The sequence below is a fragment of the Cherax quadricarinatus genome, unplaced genomic scaffold (genome assembly GCF_038502225.1).
Source record: "Cherax quadricarinatus isolate ZL_2023a unplaced genomic scaffold, ASM3850222v1 Contig158, whole genome shotgun sequence".
NCBI classification, from domain to species: domain Eukaryota; kingdom Metazoa; phylum Arthropoda; class Malacostraca; order Decapoda; family Parastacidae; genus Cherax; species Cherax quadricarinatus.
Genome location: NW_027195184.1, coordinates 36,312 through 58,251, shown reverse-complemented (window position 1 = coordinate 58,251; position 21,940 = coordinate 36,312). Strand labels below are relative to the sequence as shown.

General features: G+C 42.3%; 1 protein-coding gene across 1 annotated transcript in view; it reads right to left on the bottom strand.

Moving 5' to 3' along the window:
- The window catches only part of LOC128702404 (uncharacterized), a 186,661-nt gene extending 165,191 nt beyond the window's left edge, over nucleotides 1-21,470 (bottom strand). Inside the window, exons 1-2 of the mRNA XM_070080128.1 lie at nucleotides 21,129-21,470; nucleotides 19,207-19,315 (exon numbers count right to left, since the gene is read on the bottom strand). Coding sequence (XP_069936229.1) covers nucleotides 19,207-19,315; nucleotides 21,129-21,470 — 451 coding nt within the window. The remainder of the gene's footprint in view (nucleotides 1-19,206; nucleotides 19,316-21,128) is intronic.
- Between the last annotated feature and the right edge of the window lie 470 nt (nucleotides 21,471-21,940).

Sequence of the window (21,940 nt, the reverse complement as noted above, 5' to 3'; positions counted from 1 at the left end):
TAGCTTCATGTGGTGGTGATGGCAGTTTCATGTAGTGGTCTGTTGCAACCCCTGAACGGGTTGCAATGTATATTATTTATATATAATACATGTATATTACCTTTTCATATAATTTTATATTGCTTATATTTGCGATAATAGCTAAATCGTAAATATACGACTTTATATTATTATTTGACTTAGTTTCCTTTTGTTAGGTAGGATGTCACATTTATTATGTGCTCAAAGTTCAAGTCTTGATTGTCTAACTACTGTAATTATCGCTCTTTGCTCGTTACTCTGCCGGCTTCTGTTGATGGGCAGTACTGTCCACGAAGCTATCACGTGATCGAGGGGGGGGGGGTGTCCTCACCTCGCCTGAAGTATTCAGTCTGGTCTAGACTCACTGGGTGGTTGGACGTATTCTAGACAAGAAGTGCCTATCTCTTCCTTATAGGCCCTTGTTGGAAGATCGTCTCTTGTCTCATTATTGTTAGTTCTGGAGACTGTTCACAGAACATTGTATAGACTTAGTGATTTTCGACGTTGTATTGAGGTTGTGTGTCGCCTAGACACTAAACTCAGGTCCTGAGCTGTAGCTTCTGACCTAACTTGTACTGGTATCTGTGTACCGTCACAGTCGGGAATTTTCTTATGCTGAACTTAGATTCAGTAGCATGGGAGTTTTGTGACTTTTGTGGAGGATCTGCTGATGGTCCCTACTTAGTGTCGTTATATTATCTCCTTGTTCCTGATTCTGTGTCGCAGTTGTTTGTTATATGGCTATTGGGCTTAGCGTTCTTTTTATTGTTCAAGCAGACTGTTCTGATTGCCAGTTGGTCAAGGAATTAGTTTATTTGAGGACTTTGTCAGTCACTTGTTTAAGTCTAGTCGAGTGTTGAGACATAGCGAACTACTTAGAGCACTTACACACATACACACAAACTTACTTGTACATATTTGTAATATCTTATTAAATGTTAATGTACCAGACGGTACTTAAGAATTATAAATGTGATATGTGCTTTCAGTACAATAATACTGTACACGAGAGAAGTGATTAATATTATTTTGATTGTGATTAATTTAATTTAATTTAACATACCTCTAGACGATACTTAATAAATTTATTAAATTTTAATTTCTCTAGTTAGTAACCTACCAGTTGTAATTCTGAAGCACTATTGAATAATACTGAATTCAAATGGATAATTGGACAAGGATACTGACTAATTGTTACGAAAACCCAGTAACAGGCTGGACGCTAGAAGGGCAGTCCTTTCTAGTATTCACTGGAGATCTCTAAGCTTTTAGAATCGCGTTTTTTGTAACATGGTCATGTTGGTAGCTTCATGTGGTGGTAATGTTGGTAGCTTCATGTAGTGGTCATGTTGGTAGCTTCATGTGGTGGTAATGTTGGTAGCTTCATGTAGTGGTCATGTTGGTAGCTTCATGTGGTGGTGATGTTGGTAGCTTCATGTGGCGGTAATGTTGGTAGCTTCATGTGGTGGTCATGTTGGTAGCTTCATGTAGTGGTCATATTGGTAGCTTCATGTGGTGGTAATGTTGGTAGCTTCATGTAGTGGTCATGTTGGTAGCTTCATGTGGTGGTAATGTTGGTAGCTTCATGTGGTGGTAATGTTGGTAGCTTCATGTAGTGGTCATGTTGGCAGCTTCATGTAGTGGTCATGTTGGTAGCTTCATGTGGTGGTAATGTTGGTAGCTTCATGTGGTGGTAATGTTGGTAGCTTCATGTAGTGGTGATGTTGGTAGCTTCATGTAGTGGTGATGTTGGTAGCTTCATGTAGCGTCATGTTGGTAGCTTCATGTGGTGGTAATGTTGGTAGCTTCATGTGGTGGTAATGTTGGTAGCTTCATGTGGTGGTGATGTTGGTAGCTTCATGTAGTGGTGATGTTGGTAGCTTCATGTAGTGGTGATGTTGGTAGCTTCATGTAGCGTCATGTTGGTAGCTTCATGTGGTGGTAATGTTGGTAGCTTCATGTGGTGGTAATGTTGGTAGCTTCATGTAGTGGTCATGTTGGTAGCTTCATGTGGTGGTGATGTTGGTAGCTTCATGTAGTGGTCATGTTGGTAGCTTCATGTGGTGGTGATGTTGGTAGCTTCATGTAGTGGCCATGTTGGTAGCTTCATGTGGTGGTAATGTTGGTAGCTTCATGTCGTGGTCATGTTGGTAGCTTCATGTAGTGGTCATGTTGGTAGCTTCATGTAGTGGTCATGTTGGTAGCTTCATGTAGTGGTCATGTTGGTAGCTTCATGTAGTGGTCATGTTGGTAGCTTCATGTAGCGTCATGTTGGTAGCTTCATGTGGTGGTAATGTTGGTAGCTTCATGTGGTGGTAATGTTGGTAGCTTCATGTGGTGGTAATGTTGGTAGCTTCATGTAGTGGTCATGTTGGTAGCTTCATGTGGTGGTGATGTTGGTAGCTTCATGTAGTGGTCATGTTGGTAGCTTCATGTGGTGGTGATGTTGGTAGCTTCATGTAGTGGCCATGTTGGTAGCTTCATGTGGTGGTAATGTTGGTAGCTTCATGTAGTGGTCATGTTGGTAGCTTCATGTAGTGGTCATGTTGGTAGCTTCATGTAGTGGTCATGTTGGTAGCTTCATGTGGTGGTAATGTTGGTAGCTTCATGTAGTGGTCATGTTGGTAGCTTCATGTGGTGGTGATGTTGGTAGCTTCATGTAGTGGCCATGTTGGTAGCTTCATGTGGTGGTAATGTTGGTAGCTTCATGTCGTGGTCATGTTGGTAGCTTCATGTAGTGGTCATGTTGGTAGCTTCATGTAGTGGTCATGTTGGTAGCTTCATGTAGTGGTCATGTTGGTAGCTTCATGTAGTGGTCATGTTGGTAGCTTCATGTAGCGTCATGTTGGTAGCTTCATGTGGTGGTAATGTTGGTAGCTTCATGTGGTGGTAATGTTGGTAGCTTCATGTGGTGGTAATGTTGGTAGCTTCATGTAGTGGTCATGTTGGTAGCTTCATGTGGTGGTGATGTTGGTAGCTTCATGTAGTAGTCATGTTGGTAGCTTAATGTGGTGGTGATGTTGGTAGCTTCATGTATTGGCCATGTTGGTAGCTTCATGTGGTGGTAATGTTGGTAGCTTCATGTAGTGGTCATGTTGGTAGCTTCATGTAGTGGTCATGTTGGTAGCTTCATGTAGTGGTCATGTTGGTAGCTTCATGTGGTGGTAATGTTGGTAGCTTCATGTAGTGGTCATGTTGGTAGCTTCATGTAGTGGTCATGTTGGTAGCTTCATGTAGTGGCCATGTTGGTAGCTTCATGTAGTGGTCATGTTGGTAGCTTCATGTGGCGTTGATGTTGGTAGCTTCATGTAGTGGTCATGTTGGTAGCTTCATGTGGTGGTCATGTTGGCAGCTTCATGTGGTGACGTTGGTAGCTTTATGTGGTGGTGATGTTGGTAGCTTTATGTGGTGGTGATGTTGGTAGCTTTATGTGGTGGTGATGTTGGTAGCTTTATGTTGTGGTGATGTTGGTAGCTTTATGTGGTGGTGATGTTGGTAGCTTTATGTGGTGGTTTAAAAATGACAAGTTGAAGATTGAGACACTTGTGCAACTCATGGGAATCTTTACTGAAGAAATATTTCGCCACACAGTGGCTTCATCAGTCCAATACCTGGCAGAGAGGGGTAAGGAGAGGAGGAGTTGGAGGTAATCAGTCCCTCAGCCTGGAATCGATATGTTCAGTGTCTCACTGTTGTAGAATGTACAGCATAGGAGCAGAGAAGTGGCTTATATACTGTAGTCAGGTGAGTGGAAGCAGGAGGAGGCGGGAACTTAGTAGAAGCGTCCACTAGTGTAAGTAGGTCTTCGTCCGAAGGTTGGACAAGTTTCTTTAATAAAGATTTCCTTATGATACATAAGTGTCTCAATCTTCATCTTGTCGGTGTCAAACCATTTATCACAACTACCAGACACTGCAACATCATGACAACTTGATACCAGGAATTCTTCATCTCTTGCCCAACCTTTGGACGAAGACTTACACTAGTGGATCGTCCCACTGTGACCCCGCCTTCTCCTGCTTCCACTCACCTGACTGCAGTATTTAAGTCACTTCTCTGGACCTATGTTGTACTTCCTACAAGAGTGATGGACTGAACACATCGACTCCAAGCTGAGGGACTCATACCTCCAACTCCATACATACCCAACATGTGGGTGGCTGTCATCACATACCCAGCCTGTGGGTGGCAGTCATCACATATCCGACCTGTAGGTGGTAGGCACCACGTACCCACTGGATGGATATGTGGTGACTACCACCCACATAGTATGTGGTGACTACCACCCTCATGGTATGTGGTGAAGTTCAGTATCTTGAACAGACTATTAATAATTAATTTTGTTATGAGTCAGAACCAATATACCGACATGTTGAATATTATAAGCAAAGTGGCGGCAGTAAACAGTTACAATGTTGGTTTAAGATTGTCTCCACGTTCTCGACTCACACACACAGTGTCAGGGGTTCGATCCCCGGCAAGGGTGTAAACATTGGGTGAGTTTCCTTGACCCTGATGTCCCCGTTCACCTAGCAAGTAGGTACCTGGGTCTTAGTCGACTGGTGTGGGTGGCATCCTGGGGGACAAGACTGAGAAGAACAATGAAAATAAGACAGTCCTTGATGACGCACTGCTTTTGTTGGGTTATCCTGGGTGGCTGACCCTCTGGAGTTAAAAATCCAAACGAAATTTTATAAATTTCTTGTTCTAGTTATACCAGTTAATCTATGGAAAAACTAATTCCATACTTTCTGTAAGTATCCTGCTTTTGGGGATAACTAATGACTGAGACAAGCTCTTGTTCCAAAGAACTGGAGTTATATTCCTTTTCCTCAGAACAGATATTACCAATCATTGTAAGTGACATATAACCTGTCTTTGTAATAGTCATTTGTGCTAAATTGTTATCTGTTTACAATAATGTTTTTACTACTGAATATATCACTGCTTAGTTAATCTTAAGTTAATTTTAAGCTGCCCATAATGTTCTGCATACAAGATGCTTTGACATGTTGCACTTTGACATGTTGCACTTTGACATGTTGCACTTTGACATGTTGCACTTTGCCATGTTGCACTCTGCCATGTTGCACTTTGCCATGTTGCACTTTGCCATGTTGCACTTTGCCATGTTGCACTTTGCCATGTTGCACTTTGCCATGTTGCACTTTCCCATGTTGCACTTTGCCATGTTGCACTTTGATGTTGCATTTGCCATGTTGCACTTTGCCATGTTGCATTTGTGTTGCACTTTGACATGTTGCACTTTGCCATGTTGCACTTTGCCATGTTGCACTTTGACATGTTGCACTTTGACATGTTGCACTTTGACATGTTGCACTTTGACATGTTGCACTTTGACATGTTGCACTTTGACATGTTGCACTTTGACATGTTGCACTTTGACATGTTGCACTTTGACATGTTGCACTTTGACATGTTGCACTTTGCCATGTTGCACTTTGACATGTTGCACTTTGCCATGTTGCACTTTGCCATGTTGCACTTTGCCATGTTGCACTTTGCCATGTTGCACTTTGCCATGTTGCACTTTGCCATGTTGCACTTTGCCATGTTGCACTTTGCCATGTTGCACTTTGACATGTTGCACTTTGACATGTTGCACTTTGCCATGTTGCACTTTGACATGTTGCACTTTGCCATGTTGCACTTTGACATGTTGCACTTTGACATGTTGCACTTTGCCATGTTGCACTTTGCCATGTTGCACTTTGCCATGTTCAAATTAATAAATAAATAAATAAATTCCCTAGACGCTGTATGACCCTGCTTGACCTCAGAAGTGACAGGGTATCAGCTCACTGGTTTGGGCCGCCACATTGACCCACTTAAGAGGCACTTAACCTCCCCAGTCTTCTAATAACATGTTCATTTTTCCACTATAATCTACCTTGTCCATAATTACTATCACATTTCCTTTGTCTGTTTCGTAAGGTCAAGTCCAGGATATTGAGAACAACTGTGTTGTAGACGTGTGAGTGTAGCTCACATCTCTACAACACAAAGATACTTGCATCCAATAACATGTATGTTGATGGGGAATCTTCCGCCATAAACCGTGAGTGTCGTAAGAGGAAAGTAAAATGCTGGAAGCCTGAGGCTAGTGACCAACTCCTGTATAAATTACTTAATATAAAGAGAAAAGCATTCATATCTTTTGTTGTGACACTTCCTCGCTGAGTGTGTGTGTGTGTGTGTGTGTGTGTGTGTGTGTGTGTGTGTGTGTGTGTGTGTGTGTGTGTGTGTGTGTGTGTGTGTGTGTGTGTGTGTGTGTGTGTGTACTTACTTATTTGTACTCGCCTATTTGTGATTGCAAGGGTCAAGTCATAGCTCCTGTCCCCGCCTCTTCGCTGATTGCTACTAGGTCCTCTCTCTCCCTGCCCCATGAGCTTTATCATACCTCGCCTTAAAACTATGTATGGTTCCCGCCTCCACTACGTCACATTCTAGGCTATTCCACGCCTTGACTACTCTATGACTGAAGAAATACTTCCTAAAATCCCTTTGATTCATCCGAGTCTTCAACTTCCAATTGTGACCTCTTGTGTCTGTGTCCCTTCTCTGGAATATCCCATCTTTGTCCACCTTGTCTATTCTGCACAGTATTTTATATGTCGTTATCATGTCTCTCCTGACCCTCCTGTCCTCCAGTGTCGTCAGGTCGATTTCCCTCAACCTTTCTTAGTAGGACAATCCCCGTAGCTCTGGGACTAGTCTTGTTGCAAACCTTTGCACTTTCTCTAATTCCTTGACGTGCTTGACTAGGTGTGGATTCCAAACTGGTGCCGCATACTCCAGTATGGGCCTGACGTAAATGGTATACAGAGTCTTGAACGAATCCTTACTGAGGTATCGGAACGCTATCCGTAGGTTTGCCAGGCGCCCGTATGCTGCAGCAGTTATCTGATTGATGTGCACCTCAGGAGATATGCTCGGTGTTATACTCACCCCCAGATCTTTTTCCTTGAGTGAGGTTTGCAGTCTTTGGCCATCTAAACTATATTGTGTCTGCGGTCTTCTTTGCCCTTCCCCAATCTTCATGACTTTGCATTTGGAAGGGTTAAACTCAAGGAGCCAGTTGCTGGACCAGGCTTGTAGCCTGTCCAGGTCTCTTTGTAGTCCTGCCTGATCCTCATCCGATCTGATTCTTCTCATTAACTTCACATCATCTGCAAACAAGGACACTTCTGAGTCTATCCCTTCCGTTATGTCGTTCACATATACCAAGAACAGCACAGGCCCTAGGACTGACCCCTGTGGAACCCCACTTGTCACAGGCGCCCACTCTGGCACCTCGTCACGTACCATGACGCGTTGTTGTCTCCCTGTCAGGTATTCTCTGATCCATTGCAGTGTCTTTCCTGTTGTGTGCCTGATCCTCTAGCTTTTGCAGTAACCTCTTGTGAGGAACTGTGTCGAAGGCCTTCTTGCAGTCCAAAAAAATGCAGTCGATCCACCCCTCTCTCTCTCTTGTCTTATTTCTGTCACCTTGTCATAAAACTCTAGTAGGTTTGTGACACAGGATTTTCCTTCCCTGAATCCTTGCTGGTTGTCAATTATACACTTATTTCTTTCCAGGTGCTCCACCACTCTCCTCCTGATGATCTTCTCCATGACCTTGCATACTATACACATTAGTGATACAGGTCTGTAGTTTAGTGCCCCATGTCTGTCTCCCTTTTTAAAAATTGGGACTACATTTGCCATCTTCCATACCTCAGGGAGTTGCCCAGTTTCAAATGATGTGTTGAAGATCTTTGTTAATGGCTCACACAATATCTGTGCTCCCTCTTTAAGGACCCATGGAGAGATGTTGTTTGGTCCCACCGCCTTTGAGGTGTCAAGTTCACATAGCAGCTTCTTCACCTCCTCCTTGGTTATATGTACCTCGTCCAGTACTTGCTGGTGTACCCCTCCTGTTCTGATTTCCTGCAGTCCTACTGGTTTCCACTGTAAATACTTCTTTAAATCTCGTGTTGAGCTCCTGACATACCTCTCGGTCGTTTCTTGTGAATTCCCCATCATCCTTCCTCAGTCTGATTACCTGGTCCTTGACTGTTGTTTTCCTCCTGATGTGGCTGTACAACATCTTCTGGTCAGTCTTGACTTTTGATGCTATGTCATTTTCATATTGTCGCTGAGCCTCCCTTCTTATCTGTGCACATTCGTTTCTGGCTCTTCGGCTGATTTCTTTATTTTCCTGAGTTCTCTGTCTTCTGTACCTTTTCCATTCTCTAGTACACCTAGTTTTTGCCTCCCTACACCTTTGGGTGAACCAAGGACTCGTTCTGTTCTTCCCATTATTTCTGTTTCCCATGGGAACAAACCTCTCCTCTGCCTCCTTGCATTTTGTTGCCACATAGTCCATTTCTTGTACTGGTTTTCCTGTCAGTTCCCTCTCCCACTGAATGTCTTGAAGGAAGTTCCTAATGCCTGAGTAGTTCCACCTTTTGTAGTTTGGCTTTTCTCAACCTATTCCTGCTACTCTCTCCACTTGGAGCTCGACTATGTAGTCGAAGCACAGAACCACATGATCACTAGCTCCCAGGGGCCTTTCATACATGATATCCTCGATGTCCGAACTACTTAAGGTGAATACAAGGTCCAGTCTTGCTGGTTCATCCTCTCCTCTCTCTCTGGTAGTGTCTCGAACATGTTGATGCATGAGGTTTTCCAGTACCACATCCATCATCTTGGCTCTCCATGTTTCGGGACCCCCATGGGGCTCCAGGTTTTCCCAGTCAATCTCCTTGTGGTTGAAATCACCCATAACTAGTAACTTTGCTCCCTCCATGTGTGCTCTCCTGGCCACCTCGGCTAGTGTGTCGACCATTGCTCTGTTGCTCTCATCGTATTCTTCTCTTGGCCTCCTGCAGTTCTGTGGTGGGTTGTACATTGCTACAATAATCACCTTATGTCCCTCAGACTGGATTGTTCCTACTAAGTAGTCCCTTTCGCCTGTGCCATCCATTCCTTCCATTTTCTCAAAACCCCACTAGTTTTTAATGAGCAGTGCAACTCCTCCCCCTCTCCTCCCTCTGTCTTTCCTGAGGATTTGATATCCAGATGGAAAGATTGAATTTGTTATTATTCTGGTGAGTTTTGTTTCTGTGAGTGCTATTATGTCTGGGGATGTCTCCTTGATTCTTTCATGCCACTCCTCATACTTATTTGTTATTCCATCTGCATTTGTATGCCACACCTTCAACTTCTTTTCTAAGACTGTGGTCTGGGAGGTATATTGGGGTTGGGGAAGTGGGAGACCTGATAAGGAACTATGGGGGGTTGCTGTGGGGGTGGAGTTTGTAATGCAGTGGGTGGGGGCATTGGATGTGGCATGGGTGTTTTGGTTTAGAGTGTTTGGTTGCACTGGGGTTGACCTGGTTGGCAGGCTTCTATAGAAAGTTGTGAGGGAGGCTGTATTTGATCTTTTTCCTGGGTCTGGGATCTCCTGTCTCTCTCCTCCATCCCCTCTCTTTCCTCCTTTCGCCTTTGTGCCATCTCTATCAGTTTCTGCCTTTCTTTTTGTGTTCTGTCGCGGTCGAGATACACCTTCCTGTATGCCGGCATGTCCCTTAATCGTGCTTTCTCCTGCAGGATCCTGTTCCGAGTCGATTCTGCCTTGAAGGTCATTTTCACTGGCCGGGATCTTTTTTTTAAAAACCCCCCTATTCTCTGAAAAATTTCCAGCTGGGTCATGTTGTTTTCTCCTATTGCTTTCATGATGCTTTCAATTGCTTTTTTCCCCCTTGTTTTCTTGCTTCATATGTTTCCCCTTCAACTTCCTGGAGCCCATACACAAAGACTGACCTCACCCTTTCATTTTCCCACTGCATATCCTTATGTATCCCCTCATTCAATTTGATTTCCTCCATTGCAACTTTCCTTTCTTCAGTTTCACTAGTTAATGTACTTGGGCTCAGTGGCCTGTCATTTTCCCTTCTCGGCTTTCCCTGGGCTCTGCTGTGGTCTGTTAGGGCCTCCACATATAGCTTAGCTCTTTCATTTACTACAGTCTCCTCTGATAGAGCTTCTACATGCAGTTTTGCTCCTTTCCCTATAGTCCCCTTATTTGTGACTGAGGTAGCAGTCTCTGATGTCAATCCCAAAATGTTCTTTAGTTCTTTAGGCTGTTTCAGATTTTTCAGTTCCTCTTCTAAACTCTGTATCCTAGCCTCAGCTGCTTTGACATGCACCTCCCACTTCCTGCTTTCCATAGCTATCCTCTCGTCCATTCTCATGCTAAGATCTTCTAGTTTTTTTTTCCAATTCATGTTCCCTTTTTATGAGCTCTGCTGCCCAATCTTGCTTTGCAGCTTCCTCCTCCTGTCCCTTGGTTTTTCTTCCTGCTCTCTGGAAACCCATTTTTGTTTTATCCTGATTGCCTCAGAGTGGGAAACCTATGTAATTCTGTGTTAGGTTAGTTACCTGGAGTTTACCTGGAGAGAGTTCCGGGGGTCAACGCCCCCGTGGCCAGGTCTGTGATCAGGCCTCCTGGTGGATCAGAGCCTGATCAACCAGGCTGTTACTGCTGGCTGCATGCAAACCAACGTACGAGCCACAGCCTGGCTGGTCAGGTACCGACTTTAGGTGCTTGTCCAGTGCCAGCTTGAAGACTGCCAGGGGTCTGTTGGTAATCCCCCTTATGTGTGCTGGGAGGCAGTTGAACAGTCTCGGGCCCCTGACACTTATTGTATGGTCTCTTAACGTGCTAGTGACACCCCTGCTTTTCATTGGGGGGATGGTGCATCGTCTGCCAAGTCTTTTGCTTTCGTAGTGAGTGATTTTCGTGTGCAAGTTCGGTACTATTCCCTCCAGGATTTTCCAGGTGTATATAATCATGTATCTCTCCCGCCAGCATTCCAGGGAATACAGGTTCAGGAACCTCAAGCGCTCCCAGTAATTGAGGTGTTTTATCTCCGTTATGTGCGCTGTGAAGGTTCTCTGTACGTTTTCTAGGTCAGCAACTTCACCTGCCTTGAAAGGTGCTGTTAGTGTACAGCAATATTCCAGCCTAGATAGAACAAGTGACCTGAAGAGTGTCGTCATGGGCTTGGCATCCCTAGTTTTGAAGGTTCTCATTATCCATCCTGTCATTTTTCTAGCAGATGCGATTGATACAATGTTATGGTCCTTGAAGGTGAGATCCTCCGACATGATTATTCCCAGGTCTTTGACGTTGGTGTTTCGCTCTATTTTGTGGCCAGAATTTGTTTTGTACTCTGATGAAGATTTAATTTCCTCGTGTTTACCATATCTGAGTAATTGAAATTTCTCATCGTTGAACTTCATATTGTTTTCTGCAGCCCACTGAAAGATTTGGTTGATGTCCGCCTGGAGCCTTGCAGTGTCTGCAATGGAAGACACTGTCATGCAGATAGTAGTGTGTATGTCAGAGTGTGGGGGGGGGGGAAGGTAGAGGAGGAACTGTGGCTATGTGGAAGAGGAGTGGGAAGGGGAGTTTAGGGGGGAATATGGGGAGTGGGAAGGAGGGAGAAGTGGGTGAGTGGGAGAGGGAGAGGGGGAAGGAGAGAGAGGTGGGGAGGGGGAGGGTGAAAGAGGGAGGGGTGGGACCAGGGGAAGGAGTGAGATGTCGGTGGGGAGGGGGGAGTGTGAGTCTGGATATGTGTGTGTGTGTGAGTGTGAGTGTGAGTGTGTGTGTGTGTGTGTGTGTGTGTGTGTGTGTGTGTGTGTGTAATTATGTGTGGAATTATGTTTGGGTTTATTATGTGTCTGAAAAGTAGGTGACTTGTGCGTTGGAGTGTAATGTGGAGTCTCAGTGGTCCTTGACTGACCACAACTTCTTGTGACCTGACCCCCACCCTCCTGGGACTTGACCCGCACCTACTTACAATGTTGCCCTTTATGCTTGTCCTGCCACCTAGCTTATAGTAACTTACTCGCCTTGTTCAATGGATTACCAATTGCTATTCCTTATTGAATACTTGAGTGCCTATTCTTTATCGTGCTATGAGTATTTACAGTATTTAAGTCTCAGCACTGTCACTTGATCTTCAGATAGTTCCTGACTATGGAACTGAACTTCTCCAGGCTGAGGGACTGACAACCTCAAATTCTACGACTTTAAGGGTGATGGACTGATTACATCGTCTTCACATCTCTACTGCTCCTGCTTACTTTCTGTATTCGACTGAAGAAGCCTACTGTGTAGGCGATACGTTTCGGAATAAAGTTGCCTAACTGTTGCCTATGTGTCTTACCTACCAACCTGTCGGTATTTTATACCACTTTAATGTTCAAGATGTCTTAAATGACATGGATCCAAACCAGTGCCTTGAAAGGATCAACTTCCTGGCAGCTGAAGCATGTTCTAGGCATATTCCCCTAAGAAAGAAGAAGAGCAGGAGTAACCTGGAGAGAGAAAGACGCTCCCTCTACAGAAGATGATGAAGAATCACTGAGCTCCTCAGGAGTGCTAGAATATCTAATACACGGAAGGAGACGCTGACCAGGGAAGTGGAAACTATCGAACTTAAGTTAAAGGACTCTTACAGGAACCAGGAGAGACAGGAGTAGTTTGCAGCTATTAGTGAAATTGAAAGAAATTTTAAATATTTCTTTTCATATGCCAAAAACAAGGCAAATACCACATCTAGTATCGGGCCCTTACTCAGAGAAGATGGGTCTGACACAGTTGATAACAAGGAAATGAGTGAAATACTGAAATCCCAATACGACTCTGTGTTTAGTGAGCCACTATTCAGTCTGAGGATCGACGACCCAAATGATTTCTTCATGAATGAGCCTCAAAAATCAATAAATATTTGTATGTCAGAATTTCGACATTATCCTAACTCCGACAGACTTTGAAAAAAACTATTGACAACATGCCCATGCACTCAGCCCCAGTCCCAGACTCGTGGAACTCTGTGTTCATTAAGAACTGCAAGAAACCCCTCTCACGTGCACTAAGTACACTATGGAGGAGGAGCTTGGACATGGGTGAAATTCCACAGTCACTTAAAACAACGGATATAGCCCCACTCCATAAAGGTGGCAGCAAAGCATTAGCTAAGAACTATAGACCAATAGCTCTGACGTCCCACATTATAAAAATCTTTGAAAGAGTGCTAATAAGCAGGATTGCAAATCACCTAGATTCCCAAAAACTGCACAATCCAGGGCAACATGGGTTCAGGGCAGGTCGCTCCTGCCTCTCACAACTACTGGATCACTATGACATGGCCTTGGATGCACTGGAAGAAAATCAGAATGCAGATGTAATATACACAGACTTTGCAAAAGCATTTGACAAATGCGATCATGGCGTAATAGCCCATAAAATACGTGCTAAAGGAATAACTGGCAAAGTGGGGAGATGGATCTTCAACTTTCTAACCAATCGAACACAAAGAGTAGTGGTCAACAGAGGTAAATCGGAGGCTGCCATAGAGAAGAGCTCTGTTCCACAAGGCACAGTGCTCGACCCCATCCTGTTCCTCATCTTCATATCAGACACAGAGATGTAACCCACAGCACCGTATCATCCTATGCGGATGATACTAGGATCTGCATGAGGCTGTCATCTGCTGAGGACGCGGTTAACCTCCAAGAAGATATAAACAAAGTTTTCCAGTGGGCAACGGTAAACAATATGATGTTCAATGAGGACAAATTCCAACTACTCCGTTATGGAAAACTGGAGGAGATAATAACTAGAACAGAGTATATTACAGACTCTGGCCATACAATAGAGCGGAAAAATAATGTAAGGGACCTGGGAGTAGTAATGTCTGAGGAACTCACTTTCAAGGATCACAACAGTGCCACGATCACAAGTGCAAAGAAAATGATAGGATGGATAATGAGAACGTTCAAAACGAGGGATGCCAATCCAATGATGATCCTTTTCAAATCATTTGTTCTCTGTAGGTTGGAATATTGCTGTACATTAACATCTCCATTAAAAGCAGGTGAAATTGCAGATCTAGAGAGTGTACAGAGCTCCTTTACTGCACGTATAAGTTCTGTCAAGCAACTTAACTACTGGGAACGTTGGAACGCAGGAGAGAGAGATATATCATAATCTACACTTGGAAAATCCTGGAAGGAATGGTCCCAAATCTGCACACAGAAATCACTCCCTACGAAAGTAAAAGACTGGGCAGGCGATGCAAAATGACCCAAATTAAAAATAGGGGCGCCATTGGTACGCTAAGAGAAAACACCATAAGTGTCCGGGGCCCAAGACTGTTCAACAGCCTCCCACCAAGCGTAAGGGAAATTACCAATAAACCCCTGGCTGCCTTCAAGAGAGAGCTGGACAGATACCTAAAGTCAGTGCCGGACCAACCTGGCTGTGGTTCGTACGTTCGACTGCGTGCGGCCAGCAGTAACAGCCTGGTTGATCAGATCCACCGGGAGGCCTGGTCTTGGACCGGGCCGACGGGGCGTTGATCCCCGGAAAAACCTGCAGGTAACCTCCAGGTAGACTCCAGGTAGGCAAGGTAGCTAGATACTGGCTAACATTTATGTTAGATGTGTTAAATGTAACGTTAAATGTCCTTCACTTGTTAAAATAATGTTGTTAACTTACTATTATATTTAAAAATTAGATAACACAAAATACTTAAATCTGTCAAGTCACATAATTTTTTTTTTATAATTATACAGACCATTAAATAGGCAGTTCTGCATGCGTAAATTTTCATAATAAATATACAGGACCTATATGTTCCTAATCCAGGGTCCCGGAGCTAGTTGGAAAACTGAGATAGTGGGCGTTGAAGGACGGACATGGTTTTTGACCTCAGTAACCCTTAAGTCCCACAAGTCTCCAAGATACGTGCATCAACATCAATAAGTCACAAGTGTTCTCCCCAGTTATGTAGGTGGAAGGTTGATTTAAAATTGTATTGGGAAAACTCCCCATATAATTTCCAGTAAATGTGTTATGGGCGTGATCTACTTCCAGTAGCGGGTCCCGCCCATTTGTGATGATGTCTTCAACTTCCATATCTCTCCTCTGGCTCCAGTATATAAGTCTTCATAGTTATGCCTCTGCTTTAGTAAGATTAAGGCCAAGGGATTGAACACCTTAAATTATCTCTCCGTTTCTTCCACTCTCTCACAGATATAAAAGTCTGCGGCATAGATGAAGGATCTCAGGTGTTGAAGGTGTTACTCAACAGAATACTCAGGTGTTGAAGGTGTTACTTAACAGAATACTCAGGTGTTGAAGGTGTTACTCAACAGAATACTCAGGTGTTGAAGGTGTTACTCAACAGAATACTCAGGTGTTGAAGGTGTTACTTAACAAAATATTCAGGTGTTGAAGGTGTTACTCAACAGAATACTCAGGTGTTGAAGGTGTTACTTAACAAAATAGTCAGGTGTTGAAGGTGTTACTCAACAAAATAGTCAGGTGTTGAAGGTGTTACTCAACAAAATAGTCAGGTGTTGAAGGTGTTATTTACTCATCAATAAACAACTTTGATCCTTAGTAAGTTAGTAAGTTAGTAAGTTAGTAAGTTAGTAAGTTAGTAAGTTAATAAGTTAGTAAGTTAGTAAGTTAGTAAGTTAGTAAGTTAGTAAGTTAGTAAGTTAATAAGTTAGTAAGTTAGTAAGTTAGTAAGTTAGTAAGTTAGTAAGTTAGTAAGTTAATAAGTTAATAAGTTAATAAGTTAATAAGTTAGTAAGTTAGTAAGTTAGTAAGTTAGTAAGTTAGTAAGTTAATAAGTTAATAAGTTAATAAGTTAGTAAGTTAGTAAGTTAGTAAGTTAGTAAGTTAGTAAGTTAGTAAATTAGTGAGTTAGTAAGTTAGTAAGTTAGTAAGTTAGTAAGTTAGTAAGTTAATAAGTTAATAAGTTAGTAAGTTAGTAAGTTAGTAAGTTAGTAAGTTAGTAAGTTAGTAAGTTAGTAAGTTAATAAGTTAATAAGTTAGTAAGTTAGTAAGTTAGTAAGTTAGTAAGTTAGTAAGTTAATAAGTTAATAAGTTAGTAAGTTAGTAAGTTAGTAAGTTAGTAAGTTAGTAAGTTAGTAAGTTAGTAAGTTAATAAGTTAGTAAGTTAGTAAGTTAGTAAGTTAGTAAGTTAATAAGTTAATAAGTTAATAAGTTAGTAAGTTAGTAAGTTAGTAAGTTAGTAAGTTAGTAAGTTAATAAGTTAATAAGTTAGTAAGTTAGTAAGTTAGTAAGTTAGTAAGTTAATAAGTTAGTAAGTTAGTAAGTTAGTAAGTTAGTAAGTTAGTAAGTTAGTAAGTTAATAAGTTAGTAAGTTAGTAAGTTAGTAAGTTAGTAAGTTAGTAAGTTAGTAAGTTAATAAGTTAGTAAGTTAGTAAGTTAGTAAGTTAGTAAGTTAGTAAGTTAGTAAGTTAGTAAGTAAGTTTATTCAGGTATACACAAATACAGTTACATAGATTATCATACACAGCAACATGTGTGTACACAACCTGGGATGACACAAAAAAAGTCAGACACTGACTTATTTCCATTGTGGTCCTTCTCAAACCATTTTCTATAATTTAAATATTTGATATAGAAAACGTGGCGTGGAGAATCTTATCATTTTATTTACCAGAAATTTTTAAAATTTGTTGATATTAAAAAAGTAATTTTTATCTGAGAAGAAAATTTTGGATATTTTCTGACCTTGACATAAAAAACATTTTTCTTAATTTTTAATTTATGTACTTTGAGTTATATTAACCTCTAATATCAGCAGAATGTGATATTGAATAATAATAATAATAATAATAATAATAATAATAATAATAATAATAATAATAATAATAATAATAATAATATACAAGTACACGTACAAGGTATACGGACCATAGCTGACATCAGTGACATACTACTAAATAAAGACGCTTGTTATGCTGAGCATTTCTCGGAAATTGGGTCAGTTTTGTCCCAGGATGCGACCCACACCAGTCCACTAACACCCAGGTACCTATTATTACTGGTGAGTGAATATAGGCAACCGATGTATGGAAACACGTCCAATGTTTCTACCCTCGCCGGGAATCGAACCCGGGCCTGTGAAGCGAGAGCTATAGCCACCAGGCCGCGGAGCGCCGCAGTGGACCACGATATATACTCTGAATGGTGTATTTCTCTCAATATATATGTGACAACGGGTCGTCGAAAGACGAAGACCCGTGTCACGACACTGCCCTGACGATTATTACGAAACTCTTCACTAAGAGTATAGTTTTAATCCCAGAATTGAAGCTACACCTGACAAAGAAGGTTAAGAAAGTGGAGTACACGCTGAGGTGCGCAACGACGCTAGTCCCAGTGCTGAGGGAAATAAGCTGTGAGGAGAGACTAAAGTGAACCTCATCACATTAGTGGATAGAAGAACCTGGCGAGACATGATAACAATATACAAAATACTCAGAGAGCTTAATGTGGAAGATATAAACTGTCCGAGACGGGGTAAGCTGTACAAGACGACAGAAATCGAAGTTAAACACACAGATAAGTCACGGGAGTTGTGCCACAAGGATCCATATTTGCTTCAATTGTGTTTTTAATTAATATAAATAACTTCCCAGAAGAAGTGAGCATCAAGATGTGGAAGAAGACACATACAGACAACTATTTATAACAATGTAACCAGGTAAAACACTGGTGGTGATTCCTATACTTAAATAAACCTCACAATTATCCGTGTTTATCTTCCCACCAAAAGTAACAAAAGATATATTTCCATAAAAAAAATCACGTAAAATAAACGTTTTAATATTAGTCAGGAGACAAGTGTCCACTGACACGAGTCTTAGTTATATAGATGACTTATTAAAGATTTATTAAAATGTCTCAGGTTTGGTTCGTCAGGGAACAGGACAAGAGTAGCCTGACGGAAGTCTTCATCATATGATAACTCGTAGCTGGAGTTTTTGGTCATCTGACCGAGGCCTTCCACTGGCTTACAATTCACCCTTTTAAAACTTATGGTCATGATTATAACCATTAGATAAACACATAAGAATAAATGTACATTATTGTTAGTATGGTTGTCCATCTCTTCATAATTATTTGGAAACACTCAACACATGGAGTGAGAGAAAAACGAAGAAATTCAATGTAAATAAAAGGAAATGAGAGAAAGTGACAGAGATATTAGAAGTTATTATTAACAAAATCTGTCACCGGAAGATTATAACAGAAAAAAGTGAGAAATTCCATATATCACTGGAAAATTTAAAATAGCTTTCACATGTACGAATGGAAAAACCTAAAATAAATCTATTTACAACATATTGGAGCAATATACAGCGGATGTGTCGCCCACACTCAGTACAACACATGATTACTTACACAACAACCAGAAAAGTACACAAACAACCCGCACATGTGAGGGTTATTTGTGTTATTATTATTAAATATTCGCCGGTATTCTCCCGGCCCGGGCCTTTTCCAAGTGGTGGCCCGGCCTTGGCTCCCTCTTTAGGGAGTGTCTGAGACCTAAATCTCCCATGGGAGGAGGCACAAGTACCTCCTCATCTTTGGGACCAACTGTCCCCAGGCCTAGCCACAAGCTAGGCCTCTCTGGTCTGCCATCCCCGCCCCAAGGGGGCAAATGGGAATGACAGTCTTATGAGCTAAAGGCTCGGGCTCAGGCACCTACCCTACCCTAGAAGGGTTAGGCATGGTGTCGATCGGTTATTTGTGTATCGTTCCAGTCACAGTATTGTGCCTTTTTTTGTTATTTAACCATTAAAGAACTACAAACTGGATACCAGGTTTAAAATAACAAAGTGTGTTAACTGGTTGCAAAGATCCGAGTTGCCCAGGATGGCTGACAGGAAGGAATCTTGGGACACATGATATCCACATATGAATGGGAAGATAAGGGATGATGAGAAGCTACATTTGGAAAATAAGGACAAAATGAAGCTTAAGGGATACTAATTTTTTGTAAACAGAGTTAATCACTGGAATGATTTTTTAAGACGAGGCTACAAGCGTTACATTATTATTATAATCATGGGGGAGCGCTAAATCCATACGATTATACAGCGCATGGGAACCGGAGCACAGATCCAATTCCCTAGATCAAGAGCCCCTCACCAGCGTCAAGGAACCTCCCTGTGGGGTGTAAGCGTTACGAAGGTCACAAATAAGCAATTGCAAATTGGTGATTACCAGCACCAGGACGGTCAGAGTACACAGCTGAGAGTACAACACATACATACCAGCCGAGGTACAGCCTGTGAGCGCTACTATGCTGTGAGCACTACGATGGTGTGAGCACTGCGATGCTGTGAGCACTACGGTGGTGTGAGCACCACGATGCTGTGAGCACTACGATGGTGTGAGCACCACGATGCTGTGAGCACCACGATGTTGTGAGCACTACGTCGATGTGAGCACCACTACACTAGTAGTGTGGACCTGTGAGCACCACAACGCTATAAGCACCACGTCGCTGTAAGCAACTCAACGTTTAGAGCACGGACTTGTAAGCACCACGACGCTGTAAGCACCACGACGATGTGAGCACCACGACGATGTGAGCACCACGACGCTGTAAGCACCACGACGATGTGAGCACCACGACGATGTGAGCACCACAACACCCAGAGTCGTACTGAAAGTGAGAGGTACACAAGCCACGACGACCTCACTCAACTAAATATCGGACACTTTTACCACACCGCTCCTCAAGGGAGGGAGGGCTGGGGGGGACACTTCATTTCTGTTGAAGTGATCTTGTTCCAAGGAACTGGAACTACTCTACTATTCCTCGAATCAGACCTCATTATATACCATCATGACTACGGATTTAGGGTTTCTTAACGGTAATAATAATTTTATAAGATCTTCCTATAAATTGGGAAAATTTAATAAGTACTTCTCCAGTTGGGATTTACAAGGATTTGCTTTTATCTTCATTCAAAGATAACTAAATCACACTACATGATAAGTATATCAACAACGACTGTATACACCACAAAGAGTGTTTTCATACAGACTTTACAAACATTATCTGTCAGTCAAGACCAGGGTTCCAGCCTGCAAACTCGACATCAGAGTACACAGTACTTTTTCTGGCGTTGTGGATAAAATATTGTGTACTCTGATGCCGGGTTTGCAGGTCCTGCAAACCCGGCTTCAGAGTCCTGCTGTGGACTCATCTCGAGTCCTGCTATGGACTCAGAGATAATGTTTGTACACACACACACACACACACACACACGTGCATGTGTATACATACACACACATAAATATATATATATATATATATATATATATATATATATATATATATATATATATATATATATATATACCAAACTGCGGCAGGCCAGGACTCGACCCTACGAACCTTATACGGCCTCCAGAGGCAGCACAATATACGCATCGCCTTACCACTTGAACCAGCGATCCTACAAGAACCACGCATGCAGATGAGCTACATGTTTCTCTCGTGATCCGAAGACACTCGTGGCAGTGGTATCTCGAGGATTAATTTCATATAGACTGCTTGTTGAGGTGGGTATTCAAACAGGAGGAGGCTGAAATTAGTCCTCGAGATACCACTGCCACGAGTGTTCTAGGATCACGAGAAAAACATGTAGCTCAGCTGTATGCGTGATTCTTGTAGGATCGCTGGTTCAAGTGGTAAGGCGATGCGTATATTGTGCTGCCTCTGGAGGCGGTATATGGTTCGTAGGGTCGAGTCCTGGCCTGCCGCAGTTTGGTTAAAATCACTTGTTTCGTGATTTCATATATACATACATATATATATATATATATATATATATATATATATATATATATATATATATATATATATATATATATATATATAATGAGCTGTACATCGTTCAGTAGAAATTAATTTTGAGGTGTATCTTTGACAATGTACTGGTGATAAACAGCCATAATAACTATCAACATAGCAACTATCGTAGGCTAAATCTTCCAAAGGATACAAATAAACATTTTATTTCTTTGGAATGTTTGTAATGTGTGACAACAATTTTGATTTGTTAAGTATGAAGAAAGTACATTTCTGCACACAATAACATTGAGCCTAATACAGTTATTGTAGAAACTGCAAACTGCTGCCTCTAAAATATATGTCAACACTGTATGCTTTAACTAAACTAACCTTAATGTTGCTGGATTGTGTTATGTTGTTGTTGAATAGTTTCTTATTTATACTTATTGTCCTCCGATCACATACCAACTTTTCCTCCGTCCTGACCAACTGAGGCGTTCCGTCCTGACTTCCTCCTCCGACAACAGCAGGTTGGCAGACATCCTCCGTCCTGACCAACTGACAGTAGGTTGGCAGACATCCTCCGTCCTGACCAACTGACAGTAGGTTGGCAGACATCCTCCGTCCTGACCAACTGACAGCAGGTTGGCAGACATCCTCCGTCCTGACCAACTGACAGTAGGTTGGCAGACATCCTCCGTCCTGACCAACTGACAGTAGGTTGGCAGACATCCTCCGTCGTGAAATATGAGTGGGAAAAATACACACAACAAACAGAAAGTTAGTAAATAGCAACCAAGTATGGTAGTAACGCCAACAACCATGTATGGCAGTAACGCCAACAACCATGTATGATAGTAACGCCAGGAACCATGTATGGCAGTAACGCCAACAACCACGTATGGCAGTAACGCCATCTACCATGTATGATAGTAACGCCAGGAACCATGTATTGCAGAAACGCCAACGGCCATGTATGGTAGTAACGCCAGGAACCATGTATGGCAGTAATGCTAACGGCCATGTATGGTAGTAACGCCAGGAACCATGTATGGTAGTAACGCCAACAACCATGTATGGCAATAACGCCAGCAACCATGTATGGTATTAACGCCAGCATCCATGTATGGAAGTAACGCGAGCAAGCATGTATGGTAGTAAGTCCAGCAACTATGTAAGGTAGTAACGCCAGCAACCATGTA